The sequence below is a fragment of the Clavelina lepadiformis genome, chromosome 2 (genome assembly GCF_947623445.1).
Source record: "Clavelina lepadiformis chromosome 2, kaClaLepa1.1, whole genome shotgun sequence".
Taxonomy (NCBI): domain Eukaryota; kingdom Metazoa; phylum Chordata; class Ascidiacea; order Aplousobranchia; family Clavelinidae; genus Clavelina; species Clavelina lepadiformis.
The window spans coordinates 4,930,110-4,955,693 of NC_135241.1; the positions used below are offsets into that span (position 1 = coordinate 4,930,110).

Below are 25,584 nucleotides of genomic sequence, written 5' to 3' on the forward strand. Positions count from 1 at the left end.
AGTGTCTGCGTTACTGCCTTTGGACCGAAGTGTTAGGCTGTTAGCGCCAGTTGCGTGAGTGTTTGTGCAACTGACGCCATAAGGGTACGCTTCATAAGCGTGGTAACTACTGAAGTTTTTTCTGCGATTGTCTTCCTGATTTCTATTTTGCAGAATACAGGCAAAGGGGCTCTTTAACTTTTGCACTCCAATATCAGGATGGAGCATTGAGGAATTATTCCGTCGTAATTTCTTTTCTATTACCCCATAACTCCTCCCCATTCAGGCCTTGAAGTCGGAGAGCAAAAGTAGAAGACACGTCAAACAAAGCCGCACATACAATACAGGCCTACATGTACCTGTATGAACACCACTATCAAAACACACGTTTCTGTGATTTCAGTCTAACATGTAATAAAAAATAGGCTGCAACTATTTCAACAGAAAAAAACCTGCGTTCAAAGCTATTTTTAACAGTTTCCTGTTAACCAAACGTAAATTTTATAACTTAGTAGCCAAAACTTATCCTAAATCTACCCCTAGTCTAAACCTAACTCCAATAATACCAGCAAAAATCAACATTCTTACCGATACTCATTCACCTAACCTAACCCCTTATCTTTAACCACAGGCTGCGTGAACGACATACCTACGATAAAATAGTCACTTTGTAAAACATAACGTATTCTTGGAAACGATTTATTCTGGTCATTACTTGTAGTAACGTCACAAATGGTTGGCTTATATTCATATAAACTTGTTGCGCCACTTTTGTTGCTCCCCGTGCGATTTTTGATTACTACTACAAATGAGAAATTGTGAAAGGTTGTGTACGACAGTGTTTTAATGACTCGAGATACTGACTAGAGGCAACTTCTCATTAATTGACCTGTCATAGCCCAACATGACTCGAGTCACGTATTTCAGTCTTGATGATAAAACATGGACCTTAGGTAACGTAATGGAAAATGTTTCTAAAAGATTAAACTTCTTTGAAAAAATAGCAACCAAACAGCAGTGTCGTTATAACAACCAATTTGAAGCAATGCTTAGTGTGACGTCAGGAAAATTGTAAAGTTAAATACATTGACTTGATTTAAAAAGCGGCTTATATGGGTCGAGTCACAACTCAAAGTGACTTAAGACAGAAAAAATGACTTGGTCACAACCTTGCATATATCATACCTCTTCAGCATTTTTTTGAAGTAAGTTTAGTCTCTGAACATATCTGCATTAGACTTCACTGAGCAGCACATGCATGAAATAGAGCAGGGGTGTCCAACCTTTTTGGCCGGCCACTTGAGTGTTTACTGCTAATTTCTAATTAAAACCCTCACACCAAAATTTTAACCCTAGAAATACGTTTTATCCTCTTTTACAATTATAAGAACAATAAACATACCAAGATATAGTAAAGTCAACAAAGTTTTTACTACACGTCGACATTTCAATGTGAAGTTTGGCAATAGGTCTATTCGGTGAGATGGACGATGTAGCAATGCGAAGCGAGTATTCCATATGACTGTCAGTAATTAGTAAATAAACAGTAAATGCCAATTTCTCGGAATGTAAGTTCGCCATAAATTACGTAGGTGATTCAGTTGATAATATAAGTCATTTCGACAAATACCGCACGGGCCACTCAGAACCTTCACGCGGGCCACGGGTTGGACACCCCTGAAATAGAGGTACCCGCCCGTTTCGTTACGGTTAGATAGACATTTTTATGTTTTGTTTTATTGCCCAAATCTGGAAGTGTTTACCAGGTCCACTGAACAAAAGCAAGCGTTGTTCATTTCTTGCCCACGGTATTGCGACGGTAGCGCAACTGGAAGGACTTCGAGTCGTACCGAGCTCGCATATTTACAATCAAATATTTTCTGTGGCAAATCCTTGGTTATACAAACAAAGTTTTCTTAACTTATTATCTGGTCATGTTTTGTTTGTTATAACTCTATAGTGAAAAGCTGTAGGCCTATATACAGCTTATTTTGACTTCCAAACGGTAATCGCTTAAAATAACACGGTCGAGTGCGCTGCAAGGTATTTGGAATGATCGCGGAGCGTGTGCTGCGTTGAAACTATTGCCAAAGGCTCCAATGGGCTGATGTGTAGGAGGTGGAAGACCCAACTTTGGTGTTCTACGTAGCGTTCAGGTAAAACAGATATTGACTAACTAAATTACTACCGGTAAGCTATAATATTGTTATTACACTACGTGGTGAGAGATTTAGCTTAGTTTAATACTGTAATAAGGGTTCCAGACGAGAGCACCATAAAACCAGTAGCTGTATTTCGTGGCAGGATTCACCGAGATCTCGGTTGTCGTGTGTGCAGACACGCTAACTCCATAGTGTACAGGTGTACAACGCTTAGCTAAGTGTCCACCTATTTAATCTTGCTTCAGTACATATCTAAGCTAACACTTGTATAAATAACCCAAGGTTACCTAACATCTTATCACAAAATCCGTACAAGAAATTTTGATCGGGTCTCATCAAAATTTAAGGCCAGGGTCGTGACCAAAAGAGCGAGTGTTGTTGTTGAATAGCAGTTTGCTGTGGTCCGATAGCAACCTGCAATTGCTTGCTGCTTAGTAACTGACAGGCTGCTGTTCGTGACGTGTTCAGTAGCAGTTTATTTTTTATCAAGGTGAGTGGCTGATGTGTTTTTTTTTCTATGAAGCGTGTACATTGGTTTTTTGGAAAAGCAGATATTCTAAGATTTTTTGTGTAGTTGAGGATGGGCCTAGCTTAAATTATGTTCACACCTTGAACATCTTTGATGTAAACAAACAATGAGCTGCCCAATTTTCAGCAGCAACCAATAACAGAGTCCCATTCGAGAAATCAGAGTCTTGCTGTTCATTATGTCATGAACAGCAGCATGTCAGTTACTGAGCTGTAAAGAACAACAGAGTACTTTTCGAAAACACTAACAAGCTGTTGTACAACAATAACAGCCATTATTCTAAATAATGCCCCGGCCTCTAGAACTCACTGATCAGCAACCACATGACATCACCAATTGCAAGGTGTTAATCAAAAATAGCAGGCTGCAATTGGTGACGTCACAAGAAACAAAATTGTGTCTGAGTATTTTTGTGCACTGCACATATCATTTTTGGTCGTTTAGCACATCCAAGATTTTTGTCGAAAACGGCCATACTCTGCGATTCGGTGATATGGAAGTGTAAAAGTAAAAGAGACCCGGCCGTACTTTTTCCTCCTAATAATCTGGTTCATTTTTCTCGCTGTAATTTTGCTAAACTGCTCACCCGAGATCTTAGCAAAAGTGTCATACTTTGCAGTACAGAATGTTTTATGAAACTATCATAAAGATCCAAACTGCAGAAAGTGAGGAAATGTAGTTTTATGAAATTTTATTCCAATTTATATTTTGATTTGATGGTGACTGAATAATTTTCTAATCTTTCTAGTTTAAATAATGATAATTTTTCTAATGTATAGTTTGGAATAAAAAGATTTATATATGCATAAATAATTTATTTTGATTGATTTATATAACTTATATATACATATGTATAAATGGTGATATTTGATGTTTTACATAAAATCAGTAGTTATATAGATGTTACACATACAGTTAAAAACAGATGTTCATTTGTCAAGTCAGAACAAATTTTATTATATATATGTGGTGAGATACTGGAAGTTTTCAAGTTGCTTGGAATTACAAAACAAAATATCGCCGTATAAGGGCAAAATATCTTTGTCACAAATATTGTAATAAAGTGTTTGTTTCTTATTTTCTGTAAACTAGTACCGTTATTAACCAATTATATTGTCTACATGGCTTGTAGGTTTTAAAATTTTTGTTTTATGTCAGGCAATTTTATAAGAAAAGAGTGATTGGACAAAAATAGTGCTGAAATGGCCAGTGTAAGGGGTAGTGTAAAGCGGACAATGGATGAAAATGGTGAAAGTAAGGAAGAAGAAAAATCTAATGTTAAAATAGAGACTGAACCAAAGAAAAGGAAAACATTGGAATATGAGCAAAGTTATCTGGAAAACATACCTGACTCTGATAGGTATGAAAAGAGCTACATGCACAGGGATAACGTTACACAGGTTTGTGTAACAAAAACAGACTTTATCATTACGGCCAGTCAAGATGGCCACGTGAAGTTTTGGAAGAAAAGTGACCAAGGAATTGAATTTGTAAAACATTTTCGTGCTCATTTGGCTCCTATAACCAGTATGGCTGTGAGTTATAATGGAGAACTAATGTGCTCAGTATCCAGTGACGAAGCCTTAAAGGTTTTTGATGTAATTAATTTTGACATGATAAACATGTTAAAATTGGGGTTTAAGCCTAGTATCTGTGAGTGGGTATTCTCCTCTGGAGATCGCAAAGCTCTTGTATCAGTGGCTGAAGTAGGAAAAGGAACAATACGAATTTATGATGGCAAAGGTAACTCTGATCCTGTTCATACAATTAACAATTTACATGGAGCAGAAATCACTTGCATCAAGTTTAACCAGGTGTTTAAGGTAGCCATTAGTTCCGACAAACTTGGAATGTTGGAATACTGGACTGGTCAGGACAAAAACTATAAGTTTCCTGAAGACACTGTAAAATTCAAATACAAAACTGATACTGATTTGTATGAGCTGGCAAAGCATCAAACGCAAGCTCTTTCTATTGATGTTTCTTCCAGCGGCTTGCTCTTTGCTTGCACGGCTCAGGATCGTTGCATTAGAGTATTTCACTTTTTGACTGGCAAAAAGTCTCGTGTTTTTAATGAATCTTTGGATACATTCGTTGAACTTCAGCAAAATAAAGCTCAACTTCCAAACATGGAATTCGGTAGAAGAATTGCTGTCGAAAGAGAGCTGGAAAAGTCTACGAAATATTTTACTCGTAGCAATTGCATTTTTGATGAATCTGGATATTTTCTCCTCTATTCCACAATGCTTGGCGTAAAAGTGATAAATCTTCACACAAATAGATGCTGCCGAGTTATTGGTAAACCAGAAGGCATTCGAGTTCTCAACATCGCAATGATTCAGAGTACATCTAAATACACAAAGGCTGCTTTAACAGTTGATATGAAAGCTTCAGATAACCCTGGTCTGCAAGAAATAACAGAAGACCCATCCATCTTCTGTACAGCTTACAAGAAAAACAGATTTTATATTTTTTCTCGGCGATCTCCTGATGAAGCCGACAACACTGCTGATCGTGATGTGTTTAACGAACGACCAACAAAAGACGAAGTGATGGCGGCAGCCCAAATTCAAACAGAAAAAAGAATCTCAGAAAATGCCACCATCCATACAACTATGGGTGATGTTGTTGTCAAGCTGTTTGCTACTGAGTGCCCAAAAGCAACAGAAAATTTTTGTGTGCATTCAAAAAATGGATACTACAATGGTCATATATTCCATAGGGTTATCAAAGGTTTCATGATCCAAACAGGAGACCCACTGGGTACTGGCACTGGTGGAAAAAGCATATGGGGTGGAGAATTTGAAGATGAGTTTAACCCTTCATTGCGTCATGATCGGCCCTACACTCTAAGCATGGCTAATGCTGGCCCAAATACTAATGGTTCTCAGTTTTTTATAACTGTGGTTCCTACACCTTGGTTAGATAACAAGCACACTGTTTTTGGGAGAGTTGTGAAAGGAATGGAAGTTGTACACAGCATAGCTTCCATAAAAGTTCATCCAAAAACCGACAAACCTTATGATGATGTTTCCATTGTTAACATAGCGATAAAGTAAGACAACAATGGTGAAAAAGAACAATTTGTTTGCTGAAACTGGTTCACTTTGTGTATATTTGACGTGCTTGTTTGAGCTGAATTGATTTGTTGCAAGGAAATAACTCTGTTATTTTTTCTACATCTTCTAAACAACATCTGTTTTCTAGTTCAACGTCAATACGTTTGATTTTATTCCTGATTGATTTCATCCAGTTTGATTTTAATCTCGTTTAATTTTTTTATTACATTGGTATCGTATTTTTATATTACCAGTTTAAGCACGTAATCATTTTTTTATATCATATTAATGGAATACAATTATGAAACAAGAAATAATAATGACACCTAACTAATAAAAGAAGGATGTGCAAATATTCACCGAAAAAAAATTTCACAGCAATTTTGAATTTTGCTAGTTTGTTTTGTTCATTGTATTTCCCACACCTTAGTCATTTGCATCAAGTTTCTAAGTACTGCCCTTTTCAAGTTGTCTCTTTAAAAATAGTGGGTTGATATGTGACTTTTGCATTGTGACAATGCATTTAATGTAAACTTATGATTTCAAGAGCCTAACAGTACTCTCTTGATGCTCTGATCATCACAAATCGACTGTTGTAGATTAACATAGATAATAACCTGTTTTGCACAATGGGTTCATCTAATACCAGACATAAACAGCCAACTCCTAACCAGGCAACCCCAGCCCCTGCAATAAAGCAGACTCCCCGACCTCAGATAAGCAATAAAACTGCTTTCACAACAGATACAAAAACAGAAAAGAAGAAGTATGACATCATGATTAGTTACAGCCATCAAGATGTCAACATGATGCATAAAGTGCATAGTAAGTTGGCTGATATTCATCTTATTTTGATGTTTGATACCATTGATTTTCTTAGGGAATTAATCTTTTCTTTGGTTTGATAAATAATAAAAAACTCTTTATGACATAGCTACATTTCTATGGTTTTGTTTGGATTGGCTTTGTTGAAATGATGAAGATGATATGTATGTAATTGTTTATAGTATTATAATCTTTTTGTAAGTCCAATTTATTGACCTTGATTTGATTGGCTGTTTTAAAAACACAATTTTTCACTCTCAGATGCTTTGCAAAAAGAAGGTATTTCGGTCTGGGTGGACGAGAATGGTTTAGCTCCAGGTGCTGTATTTCTGCGAGAAATTGGCGAAGCCATTGTAGCTTCGAAACTATTCATAGTACTATTAAGCAAAGACTCAGTAACTTCAAAATACTGTCAGGTAATTTGAAATTCTCAAAACTACCACATAAAAGTGTTTCAATAAAACATATCACACTACTGATAATATGTCTTCACTTTAATGAAGCATGCTTGTGTTAGCAAAAAGTATCACATTCTGTTTTTCATCAAGTTTGATATGCTGAGTTCCTTTTTAGGATGAAGTTTCCCTAGCATACATTTCAAACAAGGACATATTTGCACTTTCCCTGCTGCCATATGATGAGATTGCCGGAGTAATGGATCTTGGCATGTGAGTTTAAACACATCCATATAACACAGTTTGAGTGAAGTGTTTTGAATCATTTCATTCTTGTTTTAGGAGACTGACATTGTCATGCGTGCAATGGACATTTGTCAATGAAAATCCGGATCAAAGTTTGTCCACATTCGTATCAAGCGTAAAATCGGCTTTGGCCAAGGTAAGTCAAGAAACTGTGGAGCACACTGGCGGAGACACTCTTGCAAGATCCGATGAATGTAAGCAGTATCAATTAAAGGAATTAACAACTTACATAATATTGGTTTCTTTTATCAAGTTATATTTCAGTCACAAGAAGCACAGTAGAAGTAGTAGGACGTTTTAAATTTTATGTAATGCTGTTATGGGAAATTGTGTAATTGTAAAACTTTATTTTGTAAGCGACTGACGAGGATCATGCACCAAATTTGGTAATGAATAGGCAGGCTTTCAAGTTTCGCCTTCAAGGCAAACATGATTCAACTCTCAGCTCAGCAAGCATTCCAACCATTGACAGCGATGTTTCAGCCCAATTTTGGGAAAGCAACTTCGGAAATGTCAAAGTTGTGGACTGGGACAAGTAAGATTGTTGTTTCTTACATAGTGCCGTGTTCCTATTTTTAAATCTTATAACTGACATAAAATCCAACAATGCACTTAACATTGTAAAACGCGTACTCTATCAAATGTGATGTTAACTCATAAGAACATAGCTTATCTCAAAGTATTTGAAACAGTAAGCTGTATTCATAATAGGTTCACAACAGTCATGAAGCAACACATGGAATCAATGTGGTCTCAGTTTTCAGTGTCCCAAGATACAATAAAGCATCTCATTACGTTAATGGCAAAGGAAATGGACGTTGTGAATAACAAGCTACTGCATAAGAACTACATGCGTAAGTAAAGTTTGCTGCTCATGGTACCCCAGTGTACGAATTTTTGTGACTTCTTTCAAAAAGTTTTCATGTAGACAATAAGAGCTACATTCAAAAAGGGTTTTTGCGAAGTTTTATGCAGAAAATCTGCAAATTTTTGTTTTGTAGTATTTTGCACAAAAGGAAAGGAGGTGTTAGCACTGGATGAAGCCATTGGGCTCTTTGCTGCAGCAGCAGTTGCTGTTCGGGAAGTCTTCCAGATTGATTCTTCAGTCAGATTAACTGCTATTGAGAACCTTGTTAGGTGCTACTGCACATGCTTTTGCTTGTCGGTAGTTGCATTTACAGTAATAATGAAGTTCTAATTTTTTTCCTGTTTTTTTTTTGTACCAGGAATTTTAAATCAAATACGATGAACTGAACCATGTTTTTACTAACTTTTTTGTTTAAAGGACCATATTCCTTTTATTTTTCCAAATATAATATTCGTATTCCAACAATAAAAAGCCCTTTCTTGGCAGGTGACCACAAGTCCAAGGCAGTCATTAATGTCTTACTCGATCTCTTGTACGATGAAAACCAGGATGTAAGGGTTGTGGCAGCCATATCACTAGCGCATGCAGCAAGTGAAATCAAAAAGCCAAAAACCAGAAGCGAAGTTATGAATGGGTAAAGTTTTGTAGCCACTACATTTCAAAAAATACATTAGATTAATTATAATTGCCTTGTTAAAATTTTAATGTGCACAGTACATTTAAGATAGCTTCCATAATGACATTATTTAACTTTCAAAAGATTACTGAGTTGCTTAAGCAATGATGACCGTCTCGTACGTGAGAGTGGATGTCTGGCGCTGGGCAGAATGAAAAGTAAAATAGCAATCAAGAAACTTGTCTATCTGTGGTAAGTTGTTAATAATGTACATAAATTTCTCTTTCTTAATGTGTACTGTATACTGTATAAGGACAAATAGAGAAAATATAGAAATAAAAACATTCCCAGTAAGTTTAATGCCTCTGAACTTGAGTAAAGAGGTCAGTCTATATATGTGCAACAGCTATTATTGTAAAATTTTACATAGCTACGCACTGTAGTACATCCATAAATGTCATGTGCAATACGTTATTGAGACTTGTTCTTTGTATATTTCCAGGAGGAACGATTACATTTCAACAGTCCGTGAAGCGGCACAGATTGCCATCCACCAGATAGGTGGCGATGAGGCAGAGCAAGCTATTCACATCACCAGGGTCCTTGGTGAAGAAATCCAAAAGTTGAAGACAAATGAGTGAACCAGCGGATTTTTTCCATGGAACAAAAATGTTATTACTTCATTGATTACTTATAGACTTCTTCAATCACATAAAAGTTTATTATGAGCCCCCAACGCAAATGTAATTAAAGTTATTTTGTTCAGTGCTTTGCCATCACTGTTGTCTACGCCAAACTTTGATAGTTCTCAGAACAACATACAACCAGATAACAGTGATGTGGTCATATAAAAGGCTTGAATTACGACCACCTGATTATGAAATGTATCGTATTTTTTAAGACGCACTTAATATATCAATGAATTATATATACATTTCTATTTCTAGCACTCGGGGTGCTCAATAGTTCTTATTGCATTATGATTTGACTGTAAGTAGCTGTGCCGTTGTTATCTCTACTGTGAGCAGTTTTATATTTAGAATTTTACAAGTTCCATTTGAAAAAAATATATATATGTTTTGTTTTCTTCAGTAGTTATGCCTATTTAGTTGCTACCTATCATTGTGTTAACTTATTCATGTATCACTCATTTAAATGCAAGTTGCACATAATTATATTACGTGTGTTTGCAAACTGATGTTTTTTAGCGTAGTCTCCAGTTTTTACAAGTATTTATTGCACATGGACCTCAGGTGCTTGTTACATATAGAATCTTTTGTCATATTGGGAAAAATTGCACATATGTCGTATTGAAAATTGTGCTGTTGCATGGTGCTTTTATATTTTATATTTCTACTTATTATTACCCTCTCATGTTATATTGTTTTTGCATCAACCTTCAATAAATATAAAGTAGTTTATTGCAACTTAAAAGTTGATCACATCAAGAGATGCATTATTTTACAGGATGGCATACAGTCATCAGTGACATATTACATTGTCTTTAAGAACCATCCAGAGGAGTGGGAGAACCAACATCGATGAACATGCATCAGATCATTTATTTTATCACACAAAAGTTTCCCTGTCTTCCAGTGTTTGACTAAGTTTACGAATCTCCACTTCTGATACCAGCATTACCATACATACTTTAACTTAATTACTACACTGCAATTCCTGTTTAGTTCCAGTTTGCTGATCTATTCAATTAAGCATCAGTGTATTATTCTAACTGAAACGGTTTACTCAAGCTCAGTGCTATAGTTTTAATAGGCCTGATTTTAAATACAGTTTAAAATTTAAGAGCTTTAAAATATTGGCATCTTACTTGTGACTTAAAACGATTGGTTTTATTTAGCACTTAACTTGATTTTAAACAGCGGTGTCATTGTTTGTTACAGCATTTTTAGGAAAGCAGTTCTCCAGCAACCATAACTTAACCTTATTCTCCTGTATAGTGTTGCTTTTAAACATAGCATCAACCTCGTCATCACTGCCACAGGGTTCAGGAAACTTCCTTTGACCGGATGAAGTTGCAATTATTGGCAAATATGGATGTACAGAGCATCCATTGACACAATCATTGTGAGCAGTGAATGAATACGTCGGGTTCAACATTTTAGCCTTAACATCCATTTGTAGCAAATCCATGTCTGCAAAGCTATTAATTGTATCTTTAACATCCCATAAATGTACTTCACCAGTTGTGGATCCAGATGCTAATTTGAGTTCACAACCTTCCATGTAGTCATTAATCATATCAAAATATATCCGTTGATTCGTGTCAACCTCACGGCACATTTCAAACATACAAGTTTGTAGGTTTCGAAGGTCCCAACATTTCAGGGAATTGCTTTTTCTTGCACCAGTGTAAAGACGATTACCATCATTTGAAAAACTGACATGAGTGACACCTGTTGTGTGAGCGTTAACGAAATCTAGTAAGCAACCATTGACTGGGCTGTAAAGACCCACGGAGCCATCATAACAAGCACAAGCAAACAGTGTTTCATCAGGTCCAAATTGCACAGAGGATATAATATTTCTTTGAGATTGACTGTGTTTTTTCTTACCAGTTTTCCACTTTTCACACTCTGATCCTGGCCGATCAGTGTAGAAAATACATACCTCCCTGTTAAAAAAGGAATTCTTAGAAGAATTTACTAGATAGATACTTTAACATTATAGCATACTCGTAGCTAAAGAAAACGCATGAAGGTTGTTAATGAAATATTTTACTTTACTTTTTGAAGCCGCAAAGTAGCTGCTGTCCATTAGGGCTGAAGCAAACACTGTTAGCTGCTTGAATTTCTTGCACAGGACTAAGTGCAATGTATGAGGCTCTTAATGATCCATCAAAAGCATCCCATAAATGAACAGGTTGATCCCTTGAAGATGTTACAAAACAACACGTGGCTGGATCTTGTGAGTTCATTAAGGGCCACCAACAAAAATCATAAATTATTTCAGGCTCTTGAACTTTTAAGCAGGCATCTAGAGCTATAGGTTCTGATAAATCTTGCCAATCATTTTTCAAAAATTGAACAGGAGTATTGAATAGATGTACTTTTTTGTCATTAGTACTTGTTAAAAAGCACAATCCATCCGGTGCCCATTTCAAACCTTTGAAGAAATTTCCTGGTTCAAACAATTTTGTATGACCGATGAGATGATGACTGATTTTTTCAGATTTTGAATGTTCCATGGCATCATCGCAAGAACCAGAACTTTCTGTAAAAAGCTGCTTGGTTGTGTTTGTGTTTGTAACTATTTCTGTCCTTGTCTCAGCAGACAATGATGTTTTTGCATTTTGACCATGATTCTCAAGGGGGTTATGTGATTCGTTAATATCATTGTTATTATCAGTTTCCTGTATTTCTTCATCATGATTGGTATTATCTTCAGGTGTTGATTGGTTTTGAACTGCAGCACCTTTATCTTCATAATGGCAATTGGAAGAATTATCAGCTATTTCACTGACTTCATGTACAACAGCAATGGATTTGGGGGAAATTGTGCAATTGCAATCGTCTGAACAAGTTTCATTGTCATGCTTAATTTTCTTTATGTGTGCATGCTCTAGCTCATCAGTTTCTGCCATTCGCTTAGATTCTTTTTCGGGCTGGAGACGCATATTCCACTTTTCAGCAATCATTTCATTGTACACGATAGCTTGCAAAATTTCTTCCAACACATCCCTGATCGGTTGATCACTTAATAAAGCACTTTCAGACATGCTTAATTTCCAAAAGAGTTCTTTTTGGTTCCAAGATTGTTCAATGTGAATATTCAAAGCAGACCAAAAGTACCACTAGCATGTTCAAAGCTTGTATAGACCTATATTTAAAATCTATAATGTTGCTTTGTTCCTAGAAATAGAACCTAATCAGCTTAACATTAGCCTTTGACGTTATTTCAAAACTGTAGAAGATAGTAGAAGGACTGAAACTATATTCAATTCATTAAAAGTAATAGAAAAAAGAAATAAATGCGATAAGCATGTTAATAGGCTAGGCTAGTACCGTGTGGCAATGTGTTTTGTGCAGAACATATCTATAATCTTTACATATTTGCAATTAGCTGAAGCACAGAACTGTATATATATAGCTTAACAGCACACGCTGCAAAGCAAAAAATTGGGTGTGGTGGCAGTACTAACCTTACATCGTTAATTCGTTATGGCATCAAAGTGTAGTTAACATTAACATTTTCCACATTAAAAGCTTCTGAGCTTTCGCTGCTTTTTTGGTTGGTTGATTGCAAGTTTGTGGGCGTATTTCTTGTCATGCTTTGCTATAAAAAGGTTAGCACCAGCTTTTCGTTCCCAACAGTCAATGGCGAAAAATAAACGCTACAAAAATAAATCGCTCCAACATCGTCTGCAATTTGCATGTGCGAATTATGCATATGACATTTGAAGAATAATGAAGTGATGGTAAGAAACGAAATCGGGATCTCCCCTTTTCGATACTAAGTAGTCCATTAATAATGTAAATGTTGATATAGCGGGAAAAAACTCAAGCTTATATCTAATTCAGGAAACGCAATGTAAGGTTTTTATTCACAAATGTAGTGTCTGTACTTATATGTCCGCAGTCAAAACGTTCCAACAATTACAGTAACTGATCACATCATAAACACCATACACGAGGAGCAGATCGAGTCTTGCATAGCCCATTAAATAACAGGTCGATTTTGGTTTACTTTCTTATATCAGGCCTGTTTAAGATTCTAGCCGGCTGTGAGGTTGGGGTGAACACGTCCTTTAAGGAGCCACAGGTTAATTTTATGGGAGTCATAGAAGTTACATCTGCGCCGCGGCCATATAGACCTACATTTCAAACTTCATTGGACATGTCACACAATTAAAGGAATGAAATCGATCGTCAGTCGTAAAACATAAACAAGTTATTGGAATAAAACTATCACAGGATGGAATAGGATATAATAATAATATCGCATTAACAGGCCATTTGAACTTATTTCAGTGTAACGTCTGCTCGGTAGCGAATTGGTTGCGCAATTGCGATCCCGGTTCGATACCCAATCGCGCTACTCTTATAGTGCAAATAAGGCACTTGCAGACTTATTGCTCTTGTTCAGTAGTTCTTTTCAACAGTTTTAAATTCGGACAATGACCTACAAAGAATTAAAAAAGCAAATACTCATAAGATAAGTGTCAGTAGAAAGTTGCGCAAAGGCAAGCTCGGTAACTCGAGCTTGAGCGTTAAGGAATCATAGCTGAGTTTACAATGAGTTGTGCAATAACCAACCACCAGCTCTCTGGCTGAAGTAGAAGGGGTTACGAGCATTCAGCTGTGTAATAACACTATCACTAGCTCTCAGACTGCTGCTGAAAGAGAAGGGGTTTCGGGTATGCAGCGGAGTGGTGACTATGCTCCCAGCGATCAGGTTTCAGCTGAAAGAGAAGGGGTTGCAAGCATGCAGCGGAGTGGTGACTCTACTACCAGCGATCAGGCTGCAGCTGAAGGGCTTGGGGGTATTCTGCTTAGTGATGGCCCTACCACCAGTGCGCAGATTGCAGTTCAATCAGAAGTGCAGCTGACTGATGGCCCTTCCACCAGGGTGCATGTGATGGACATCTCTCCACTTCCTGATGCGAAACTGACCACTCGGAAGAGGAAAGCCATGAAATCGCAGGTGCTAACCAGTTCACCTTTCAAGAAAATTTTACTTTCAAAGAGCAAAGTTCCTTCCTCAAACAAACGTATCCATAAAAGGAACAAGAAGCAATTGCAATTTCCCGGAAGCTATGAATGTCTGATCTGCAGTGAATTGTATATACATCCACCGAAAGAAGACTGGATCCAGTGTTCTTTGTGCAAAAAGTGGTGTCATGAAAACTGCTCTGCTTATCCTGGACATGGCAATTTTGTGTGTGAATTTTGCGCTAAAAAGTAGCCTGTCATTCTGCCTCATTGTTGGCTAATGTTATTCGCCTATGTGTGCTGCAAATAGAGACAAATCGTTTTTTGATATGACAAGATATTGGCAGTGCTGTATATATTCGTTATTACAATTGATTACTTGTTTATTGTTTTCACGCAATGCTTTAGTGGAAGGCATAAATTAGAGTAAGATAATATGAAATATTTCAGAGTATTAAGCACAAAAAACATACAAAACGGCTTCAGTGGTGGTTATAGAAGTCCAAACCTTACAAAATACCTGCAAAATTAAAGCTCAAATCGAGTTTGGTAATAATGGGGTAGGACGGGACGGGTGTCCCGTCCTGCCCTAGGTGTGGGGCAAGATGGGACAACTTAATTTTATTTTATTTTTTTAATTACGGCGGTGTGTGATTTTGGCCGAGTCTAATATTATGGTTGCTGGTAGTGGTGCACCTAAGGTATATTATGGTACCAAAGTTAGCAAAATTGATGAAAGGGAATTCTTTAAAATACTGATTGAAGTTAAGTGTCCCGTCTTGCCCCACTTTCCCCTACCTTCTTAGTCCGAGGACAAAAAATATTATATCAAAGTATACCATTGCTGTGTCTACTTCGAATTTGATTGCTTTGATTTTCAACTGCAAAAACTTAACATGTAGGCCTAATTGTACCAGGTTAAAGTTTTTCTGTTGCAAGCTAACGTTTGGCTGCACAAGTTTTTGCTCAATGAAAATTAGAAACGAAACTGAAACGGTACGATATTTTTCGGAGACTCCAGCATTACCTTGCGGTTATTTTTAGATCTATGCGCATGTTGCTTACTGATCAGAACATGCAGACTATAAGATAATTTTTCAGAAAAGATTGTGGGTGGTTACGCACGAGTGATTGTTAGTGAAGTTGGGCGTGCTTTGCATTACGTCTCAACCAAGACATTTCCGCACTAAAACCGCAATGCCGTAATCTGTTTCGATTTCCATCGTAAGCACAGTTAACCACCTTTTGATGAAATTAATCGCACAAAATTGTTTTTTTGATTTTCATTATAGTTTAAATACAGTACAGTTTAACTTTAAAATGTTTCATTTGTTTTGGTTTGGTTAGCTTTTTGTCGTTATAGCATCACAGATGAATTAACACTTTGCACCTTTTACTCGGTCGAGACTTTACACTTTTTCTCTGTTGTTTGTAGCGCCCGAGTATCTTGTTGTTCTATTATGCTCTAAAGTCTAAAGGGTAGCACCATATATTTACCGTTCCGACTGTCGATGGTGAAAAATATACAACAAGATACAAAATCACAAAAAATTAAAGCACTTTCAATTAACTTCATTTGCAAGTGAGTATTGTGCCATTTAGACCTATGTGATCATTTTGCTTGATTTTTCAAAAGCTTGCCAGAGCTATATGTGATATTTTAATGTACGTTATAATTTGCTACAAAGGGCTAAATAATTAAACAAAACTCCAATTAGATTAATTTAAATCTACGTGTTTAAATCTCTTTGGTCAAGCTAAGCCTTTAACTTAAAAACTATTCGGAGATCATACTACTATTCGTTGCATTAAACATTTTATTAAGTTATAACGGTATGGCTGTTTACAAATTAGCTTGGTTGAAACTTATTGAAGAGAGTGATAATTGTTTGGAAAAAATTCCCGATTTTTTACCTAAAGTTGTCTTTACCCCCACAATTGTTAGAACATGATTCGAGTCATTTTGGACTTTGACTCAAGTCAAGTCATTTATTACTTTTAAATTGAGTTAAGTCGAGTCATCAAAAAACGTCGAATTATTACAACACTGATATAGAATATTATGTATTTTGGCACAACAAATGGGTTACCTAGCACCTTGCAAATTTCATTATTTAGATGACGTCACTAACCTCGTGATGCTTTCTGCCTAACCACACAAGGGTGAGAAAGTCGTTTTGGACTCGCAAGGGTCAGCAGTCAGCACCGAGCGGTTGAGGACGGCAGAGTGCGTAAGGTCTGAAGTTGTTCTACGTGGATTTTTTCGTCATATAACGAAACTGTTATCCCTGTACCTTATCCAGTCATAGAATAAGTTCGATACGTAATTATAACATCGTCATTTTTTGTTACCTCTTGCAGAACCTGCCAGAGCAGCAGTGCTGGGTATAATGTCTTTCACCCATTTACCGACTTTGCTTAGATCTCTTGTCTTTGCGTATACAGCAGTAGGTTTAGGCCTAGCGCAAGTTTTTCTATCGTAATCTCATAGGCTAACGAGATATTTTCTAATCGATCTGTAGGTTAGCAGGCCGTATAGGGTGATTATGTGTTTGATATAAAGTAGTAAAGTGTCCATAAATTGTCAATTAACCAGCTGGTTGTATACCACTATATCAGCATATAATAAACAAAGAAATTAATTGGTGACCAATTTAAAAAATTTGATGGCTAATAATGGATTAAATCAAGCGTATCTTGATGAAGATAATGGCCTTCATTCTTTCGAGGATGAAAGTTTGATACAAAATAAACCAACGAGTAAGCTTAATACAAAAGAATCAAATGCTTACATGCGTAGTGGTAATATTGGAAGCGATGATGATGATTTAAATGAAGCAGACTGTTTACTGGTTCGAACTGCATCATGCCCTGAACTTAATGTAAGTTAACTTTTTGGTAATATAAACCAGAATTGGTACAACTACCTGTAGAAAAGTAGTCTACTGCATAGGACGCGCAGAATTTCTGTGAAGCTTGATATCGTGCTTAGTCTTGGACTTGTTATTTTTATTTAATAACCTAGCGTTCTTTACAGCATTTTATTCTGGTTTAAACTTGTGTTTTGTTCAAATTTCACTTGCAATCGAGTTTATTCATATTTAATGAAAAATTGGGTAACTGGAGATTGAGCAAAATGTGGTATCTCTGGTAGGCCTACTTCCCAATGAAGTTTTTCCAGATTAGGGAATGCAGTTATGGGTCTAAATGATCCATAGTCGCAAGTGTAAGAGCTACATGCATGAGATTCACCAACCTGCACTCCGATTTATGATAAACAAAAAAAGGGTTGTTGGAGCACCAATAAACAAACAATTAAAGCTATGGTGCATGCCAAAATTTGCTGCATCTTTGTCGAAAACTGCCAAACTTTCTAGTCGGGCAAATGATGTTAAAAATCAACTATGATATCTGAAATTTTTATGATTTGGCTCGCTTGTAACATTTCAACACCCAATGAAACACGAAGGATAAAAAGGTTTTCCAAGCTTCATGTAATTTTTTATTTTGACATTATACATAGCCTAAATGCAAGCTGCTTAAAAATATGAATGATATTGACTATTGATATATTATTTCAAAGTTGCTGTTTTAACAGGCTTTGTATAAATCTTCCCAATCGAAGAAAATGAAGCTATCTGATGATGAAGACAACACTGAAGGAGATGACTTGTTTTTTGGTAATTACATATTTTTAGCTGTTGTTTTATCTGTGATGAGCTTTAAAGGAAAACTATTTTTACTTACATAAAAAAAACTCCTTTTTTTGTCAAAACTTCCAGGATCACAGGTGAATGTACAACAATCTATGCACGATGCATTTGACCATTCCATGCAAAAAGCTAAAGAAATGGGTCATCAGGCTAAAGAAAAATTTCACAATGCTTTTGATAAAGTGGATAGGTTTGCCCATAAAGTTTGGGATGGCAGGTAGTCACAGTTATGTTACTGGGTACTAACAGATTGACTGTTAACAATTGATTTTCTCACAAAAAGTGGATTGGTTTTTGTTGTAAAGTATCACCCACAACTATACTTATACAACCACATTGCTAATTTACGTACAAATTACCGATTACAAATATGTTCCAAAACATAATTGCAAAACGTTCATCTCAATTGTGTCATTTTATTGTTGACTTCATATCTAGATTGCCAATTGATTATGTTGCAGTCTTAAGTGTTAGTTCCCATTATACAGTATTTAATTACATTTCAGTTTTTTGTGTTATAAATGTAGTATAGCCCATGCAATAAGTATAATAGTCTATAGCTCTGTTTGTATTGTTCTTAGTTCGTTTTGCTGCATATTTCTAGATTTTACTCCATGTGCTGTGGGATCCTGTGAGGTTTATTCTAATCGCCATGCATTATGTGCTGTTGTAATAAATAATGTTAAAAACGTTCTTTTCTTTGAAGGTGGAGAGTTGTCTCATTCTTTCAATTGTCAGAATGGCAGCAGGACAATGAATTTTTACATCACTGGCATCGGCCTGAAATGCCAAGCTTTAGAGCTTGTTTTGGTTCCATATTTCGCCTTCATACTGAAACTGGAAACATCTGGACTCATCTAATAGGTAAAGTTTTAGTTTTTGTTTGTTTGTGTGATTATGTTTGGTATGATCTTCGGCATGTGAAGCGATTCATAACTAGGTGATAGATTTGTACATTAAGGTAAATTATGTTGTTGGAGTTTTACTTACACTGTTTTATTAGTTTATGGGTCAGTTGTTCGTCACATAATAGCTTCTTAACAATTCAACTAAAACTAATTTTTTAGACATATGTTTTGAATTATGTCATATATAGACGCAGATTCCGGTTGACTATTGTAATGCTTATATATATATTTATATATATTCTTAATGTTATCAAACAGGATTCATTCTGTTTGTTGGCATTTGCATTTATTTCCTGTGTTTGCCTGCGACCCACTTTATCAGCGAATGGCAGGAAAAGATTGTGTTTTTCCTCTTCTTCCTGGGCGCTGTCTTGTGTTTAAGTTTCTCAACATTATTCCATACTGTCGGTTGTCATTCGGAACGGGTTTTTAGGATATTCGGAAAGTAAGGCTTCCTTTAATCTTTGTTACAGTTCTAATGAACAAATGGTCCTGTTGAACAAATACAGCCCTGTAAATGGGCCACTTTAATTTAACCACAGAGTGTCTCAGCAAACACAACCACAGCAGCTTCATACTTTACTCTCATGGCGGTGTATAACTTGTAACTTGTTATAACTTTGTATATGTGTATAATGGTGTATGCAAACTTTACTCTCATGACGGTGATTGTTTTAGGTTGGATTACTCAGGAATTGCTCTTATGATAATGGGTTCTTTTGTGCCGTGGATATATTATACATTCTACTGTGACACTGAGCCCAAGGTACTGGATAATAGATTTTCATATTGCATTGCTATTGCTATTAGTATTAACTTGATTGATTCCTAGCCTGGTAGTCTACCACTACAAATCTTCAATTGTGGTTTTTACTGGACACTTTCATGTATTTGTTTTTTATCGGCAGATCATTTACATGTCTGTGGTTTGTATACTCGGCATTTCATGTATAATTATATCTCAGTGGGACAAGTTTAGCACAGCAAAATATCGGGGAGTGCGCGCAAGTGAGTGAGATTATCTTCTGTGTTGACATAACTTTGAATGTCAATTATTATTTATTCACTCATTCCCTTATTGTGTTCTGCTTTAGCTATTGTGTTATGTACTTGGCACTTTCTACATGAAGAATACTGTACATGCAGTCTATGCAAACATGTTGTCAATAAAAGTTTGGTTGCAAATTATAAATATTACTCAAAGCTGTGAAATTTGAAATTTTGCAGTTTTATTTGCTGCTCTTGGCCTAAGTGGAATTGTCCCAGCAGGTCATACCATGGTCCAACAGGGTTTCTTGCGATCAGTCACCGTTGGCCAACTAGGCTGGCTCATCCTCATGGCGGTACTATATTTGTTAGGTAATTGAGACATCTGCATTTGGACAAAGCAGCAACAATATTATGTACATAAATAGTATATGGTGGCAAAGCTTAAAAGCTAGAAACTGTGTTTTACTAGAAGTCATTTTGTTCATGTTAGCTAGAGTATTGATACAATATGGCTTGTATAAAATTATCTGTTATGATACTATAAAATCTCTAATGCTAGTCTGTTTGCGCTGTTTCTTATGTTCATCAGTGTAAGCTGTTTTTGCATTACTTTGTCTACATTAACCTTAAAAGGACTTCAAATGTTTACATTAACTACATCTTGATTGAAATTATGTCAATTTTTGTGAATTTTTTCAGCTTACATAAAACAAGATCAATTATTTAACAACATTGCTTATTTAGGTGCTTTTCTATATGCAAGGCGAATACCAGAAAGATATTTTCCAGGCAAATGTGACCTATGGGTGAGTACTTTAACCACTTCCTGTATAGTGTGTGATAATGTGTGTTTTTGTACATGTAGTCTTCTCGAATTCATTCATTCATTAATTAATTGACTCGATTTGTATTGTATTGTATCAGCAACAGACATTAGAAAAACAGTTATGCAACAGCTTTGCCGATATTGTAGGCTATACGGCTAGTGTGCCTGTTAAAAATTAACAGCAAAGTTTTATGTAATGCCATTTCATCACGATCATTTTGTGTTTGCTTTCTGAGTCATAGCAGGCAGTTAAATCATTAAAAGCCCTGTTCCGGTTGGTTAAGTATTAAATTTTATCACGCCATTTCCACGCACCCTTCTGTTGCCATGATGCAGTAATAAGTTACATAAACTGTCTATCTTTTAAACTTGCAAATTTGGAAGATAAAATTGAATGAGTTACCAAGAAAAATGTTATCTGACATTACAAACTTATTTTTGCCAAATTAATATACTTGTAACATGGTTATGTATTGACTAAAATATATGTTACGTATAGTGTATCTAATATATTTGTCAGCTGAATATACAATATGTGTGCCATATCTATATAAGAGATTTTTAGTGGTTTGGCTTAGTTAAATAATAAGATGGTACTTACCTCATTTCCTCGATCTTTGACGTACCACAGGTAAGTCACCGCCTATTTTAAACATTTACACCCCAGATATGGTAATGCATGGCAACATGTTTCAGTTTAGAATGGAGGTGATAGCGATGGATTGTTGACCCATGAACTGCTCTTTCATTCTTCATTTTTTTCATTGACTTAATCGAGAAATTTCTAATATTTGTATTTTGTTGCAGTTTCAGAGTCATCAGATTTTCCATATCTTAGTTGTTCTTGCCGCATGCGTCCATTTTCACGGCATATGCAACTTACAACAGTCAAGGTTTTTACACGGTGGCCAGTGTATGGTGGCTTAGCTGTCCAGTGTTTCTTTGTTTCACTTTGTGCTGTAGTTTTTTTTTGCGCACAACACCTCAGTACGAATACAGCAATGTTCGTTTGTTTTCGTTTTGACATTAATTTCGAATTTGTATATACAGTAGTGTTTTGGAAACATGTATAGAAGTTAGTTGGATCCAATCTGTTAAAAACTTACCGTAGATTATGTTCTCAGTTTGAGGAATTCTTCTAATTTTCAATCAATAGCTGTTTCAGCTGGCGTAAGAAATGTTTCTACGGTAGTGATTATAGCTAATTTTAAAAAAATAATGAATGTTGCTAATGGTCGTTGCTTGCATGAGCCCCATTAGCTGTACCGGATACTTTCGTTACACTAGCAACAATTGTTAAATTAGCTGCATTTTGATGTTTACCATAGTCCAGTGTAATACCCTTCAGACTCCTGCATATCATTGTGACGCTCTGAAATGTTTAATTATTCTTCTTCATTTAATGCATATTTTTGTGGGCAGTTGAAATATTGTGTCTTTCAAAATTCAGTCAACAAGTAATTATTCAAAATGTCCATTGACGCAATTGTGAAACATGGCATGTTTGAGAAGATTTTTATGCCATTTAATTTGTTTGCGTGTGATTGTTGCAGAATTTTCAAAACACTTTAATTTCAGATGTTCTGGCGTTTTGTAATTCGTTTGCCTTACAAGTGTACTTTTGGCGGCCTTTTGTAAAACAAGGACTGTTTCTCGTTTTAATTTGGCAAATTTTTCTAAACTTACCCTTGAAATCTGGTTTCAGAAACGGTGATGCTTGGTTGTATATATTAATACAGGTATTTTCAAGTAATAGCCTAGCATTTATGTTCTTGCAATAATGTTCAAGGTGTCTCGTGGATTTAAATATTGAAATCTATGCGTTGAACGTTAATTTTCTTTTTTCCACCATCTGTGTTGGCGCAATTATACCGAGATGTTTCGTTTCACCAAACTGTTGTGATTCGCTTACTTGTGGTATGTGGGTTTGAAAGCAAATGCGAGTGGATTTCCTTATCTCACTTTTAGTTTTAAAGCCTTGTTTGTTTTTGTTTAAAACGATAAACGGTCTATTTATTATGTGCACATCAATTAAATCTAAAATCAACTGTGTTATGTTTGGCTCTACACTTTTTACCGTAGTTAGCAGACAATTCGTTTTGCTATTTTCTCTGTTAAAAATGTTATTGGTTTGCACTTTGCTTGACATACCTTCAAAATTACCGTACAATTTCTAGGTATCGTTCTAATCGAATTTGAAACTTTTGCAAACGCTGTACTCAGATAAATTACAGCCTTGACAAACTGAACCTTAAACGTTTCAGAATTATATACTTTTGTGATAATTAGGCATTGAAGTGTGAACGTGATAAATTACGTGCTATAGCAAGTTTTTTGCAAACATTTTGTAACCAAGCCTGTGCACAGCGTCTTTGCATATTGTTTCGACTTGAAATAATTTCTTTCCGGAAAACTTCTCTTTCCAGGCCGGCATCCAATCATTATTCTTCAAGTGTAATGTTTCACTTGTAGGTCCTTTGTCAGATGTCGCGGTAGGTATATTATTGAATAACCACCTTTGAATCTGTGGATTCATGTTAATTTCAATGAAGTCGTAGATTTGCTGCGTCATTCCGACAGGATCGAGGTGAAACTCTTCCATTTTAACCCGCAAGTATCGGCCCTGCAGCCAATGGTTATTAGACAGCGCGTCATTAGCGTACTGCACGTTGGTGTCGAGCTGTTTGCATACTTGGCCAGCGACTTGCCTGCAATATTATGTAGGAGTTTTATATGACAAGGCTTTGCTTGAAAATCATTTTAAGGACTTGCTTGCCGGGTAGGGTACGTTAACACATACAGGCAGAATAGTGTTTTGAATAATTTTACCTGAACACTTTCAAGTTCGTTTTACCGTGACCCATCCTGTGATGCACGGTCACCCTGGGGTCTTGTAGTAAGTGAATGACTTTAGTCTTCACGTATGAAGTATTTAGCAGTTGACCGACCCATTGCATGTTACAAAGGTTTGTTATTTTTATTACGCGAAGAAAACTTTGGCTGCAGTGTTTGGATAGGAAGTTCAGATCAAAGGGTTTCCGGCATATTTGTTCTCCGTTTTGACCAAGCTCACAAATACCAGCATCACGAGAATAAAACTTACTGTTCCTACTTTCAGCAAAACAAACCCCAAAGTCCAGACACCTGTTATTAAAAAGTAGCTTAAGCTATAAGCATTTAAAGTAAATGCGTACATTATAAGTCTGTGTGCTGTAACTTAGACTATACAGTACAGTAGGCCTTATTGGTAGTTTTCAGTCACAGTCGTCGAATGGTCCTTTACTTGATCCATTACAAACAACTTAAAATTACACTATTGGCCACTGTTTAATGTTAATGAAACAAGCTACCTGCTGGATTTGTCACTTTTCTGCGTAAGTTTGAAAGCTGTGTCATATGCTTCTGCTAATGCCGTAAACTGGCATTTGCTGATGTTTCTTAAAATCTTCAAACTCAGTGATTCGTGTAAATTGCAACGGAGATCGGATAATGGATATAAGGGCTCATAGAAATAAGAAACTTCATTCTTTTGATTGAAAATTTCCGCAACTATGTCTACGTCAGAAGTCCCTTCTGAAAGCAATAACACGGTCTGCGTCCTTTCACTTATCGTTTCTTCAAACTCCTGCTTGATGGCGCTATTAACCTTGGTTGGTGTATGACTGGAACACAGGGTGTGCAATACTCCTTCATACACAAAGTAAAATGCAAGCACCTTGCCCAGTATGAAAAGAGCAAGACAGATCCTGTATCTATATTTAGATATAGATAAGCAAGGTTTCATTTCGTTGACAGGTAAGCGTTATACGGAGAAACTGGTCTATAGAATAGGTTATGCTTATTTATTCAGACAATCAGAGAATCACTCAAAATCTTTTCCACTTGCAATAATTCAATTGTTCTGCAAAAAGATTATCATTGGTTATCATTATCATCTTCCAAAGATTGTCATTGGTGTGAATTTTTGCTGTTCAAACTCGGGCTAATCAACAACGCCTTTCTTTAGTGCCATGACCACCAGAAACCGGGCTCTTGCCCGGGATGGCGTTTTATTTACGGTGGGTTTCTTTTCCCATCCACTGATGTACAGCATTGAAGCAATTTTCATTCATCAGTTGCTTGAACACACCACCCGCTGGTTTGCTTAATTTTTCGCTTTTTGACTTATATCTTATGGATTTAACTAATTATAGGTTTAGTGGCCGTGTTAGTTGTTATCAGCAATTATTAACGTTATTTTTCTTGAGCACGTTTTAAGCCTTTTCGGCTTTGTCACTTTTTCCTGTTCACTGGCTCGTGTTAATAACAACTGGATTGATTTTTTGTCCCCACCGCGCTTTTGACGAAAAATAAATAAATAAATGAATGAGAATGTAAATTGAAATAAGTTTTGTAACAGTCACTTTTTCAGGCTCGCATGCTGGTAAATTTGGCAAATTAGACTGCTCTAATGACTCTAACATCGTTTGCTATACTTGTCTGGCACTTTGCACAGAATCCTGTTCCTTCAACATCATCTTCAAGATGTCATCATTAACAGTCAACACCCAGTTGTATAGGTATATTAAACGGGAAAAATCACTGGCAATTGCCAGGATACTTACTTACAGACGATTCTCTATAAGATATATTTCTGCGTAAAAAAGCATTAAAACTGCTTTCTAATAATGATCAGTAGGTTAATAATTTTACCCTGCAAATTATGTAAATACATACTTGATATGACAACACCTTTGCAA

General features: G+C 36.1%; 5 protein-coding genes across 5 annotated transcripts; 3 read left to right on the plus strand and 2 right to left on the minus strand.

Moving 5' to 3' along the window:
- The first annotated feature begins 3,792 nt into the window (after positions 1 to 3,792).
- LOC143445529 (peptidylprolyl isomerase domain and WD repeat-containing protein 1-like) lies at positions 3,793 to 6,154 on the plus strand. The gene has a single exon (XM_076944689.1). It carries the CDS (start codon positions 3,873 to 3,875, stop codon positions 5,727 to 5,729), a length of 1,857 nt encoding a protein of 618 aa, XP_076800804.1. The 5' UTR covers positions 3,793 to 3,872; the 3' UTR covers positions 5,730 to 6,154.
- Positions 6,155 to 6,358: 204 nt separating this feature from the next.
- LOC143445531 (uncharacterized) lies at positions 6,359 to 10,160 on the plus strand. Its single transcript, XM_076944691.1, has 10 exons — positions 6,359 to 6,554; positions 6,816 to 6,970; positions 7,128 to 7,222; positions 7,292 to 7,449; positions 7,613 to 7,790; positions 7,967 to 8,109; positions 8,257 to 8,387; positions 8,609 to 8,757; positions 8,884 to 8,991; positions 9,242 to 10,160. Exons 1-10 carry the CDS (start codon positions 6,359 to 6,361, stop codon positions 9,378 to 9,380), a joined length of 1,452 nt encoding a protein of 483 aa, XP_076800806.1. The 3' UTR covers positions 9,381 to 10,160.
- Positions 10,161 to 10,490: 330 nt separating this feature from the next.
- Positions 10,491 to 12,625, minus strand: LOC143445530 (telomerase Cajal body protein 1-like). Its single transcript, XM_076944690.1, has 2 exons — positions 11,484 to 12,625; positions 10,491 to 11,371 (listed from the first exon to the last, which is right to left on the minus strand). Exons 1-2 carry the CDS (start codon positions 12,473 to 12,475, stop codon positions 10,612 to 10,614), a joined length of 1,752 nt encoding a protein of 583 aa, XP_076800805.1. The 5' UTR covers positions 12,476 to 12,625; the 3' UTR covers positions 10,491 to 10,611.
- Positions 12,626 to 16,905: 4,280 nt separating this feature from the next.
- Positions 16,906 to 22,897, plus strand: LOC143445981 (adiponectin receptor protein 1-like). Its single transcript, XM_076945407.1, has 10 exons — positions 16,906 to 17,290; positions 18,007 to 18,088; positions 18,191 to 18,338; positions 18,828 to 18,985; positions 19,288 to 19,474; positions 19,708 to 19,795; positions 19,938 to 20,037; positions 20,257 to 20,388; positions 20,764 to 20,825; positions 21,653 to 22,897. The coding sequence occupies exons 1-10, from the start codon at positions 17,075 to 17,077 to the stop codon at positions 21,770 to 21,772; spliced, it is 1,293 nt and encodes a 430-aa protein (XP_076801522.1). The 5' UTR covers positions 16,906 to 17,074; the 3' UTR covers positions 21,773 to 22,897.
- A 219-nt stretch (positions 22,898 to 23,116) lies between these two features.
- LOC143445982 (carbohydrate sulfotransferase 3-like) lies at positions 23,117 to 25,082 on the minus strand. Its single transcript, XM_076945408.1, has 3 exons — positions 24,196 to 25,082; positions 23,675 to 23,989; positions 23,117 to 23,553 (listed from the first exon to the last, which is right to left on the minus strand). The coding sequence occupies exons 1-3, from the start codon at positions 24,627 to 24,629 to the stop codon at positions 23,166 to 23,168; spliced, it is 1,137 nt and encodes a 378-aa protein (XP_076801523.1). The 5' UTR covers positions 24,630 to 25,082; the 3' UTR covers positions 23,117 to 23,165.
- Positions 25,083 to 25,584: the final 502 nt, after the last annotated feature.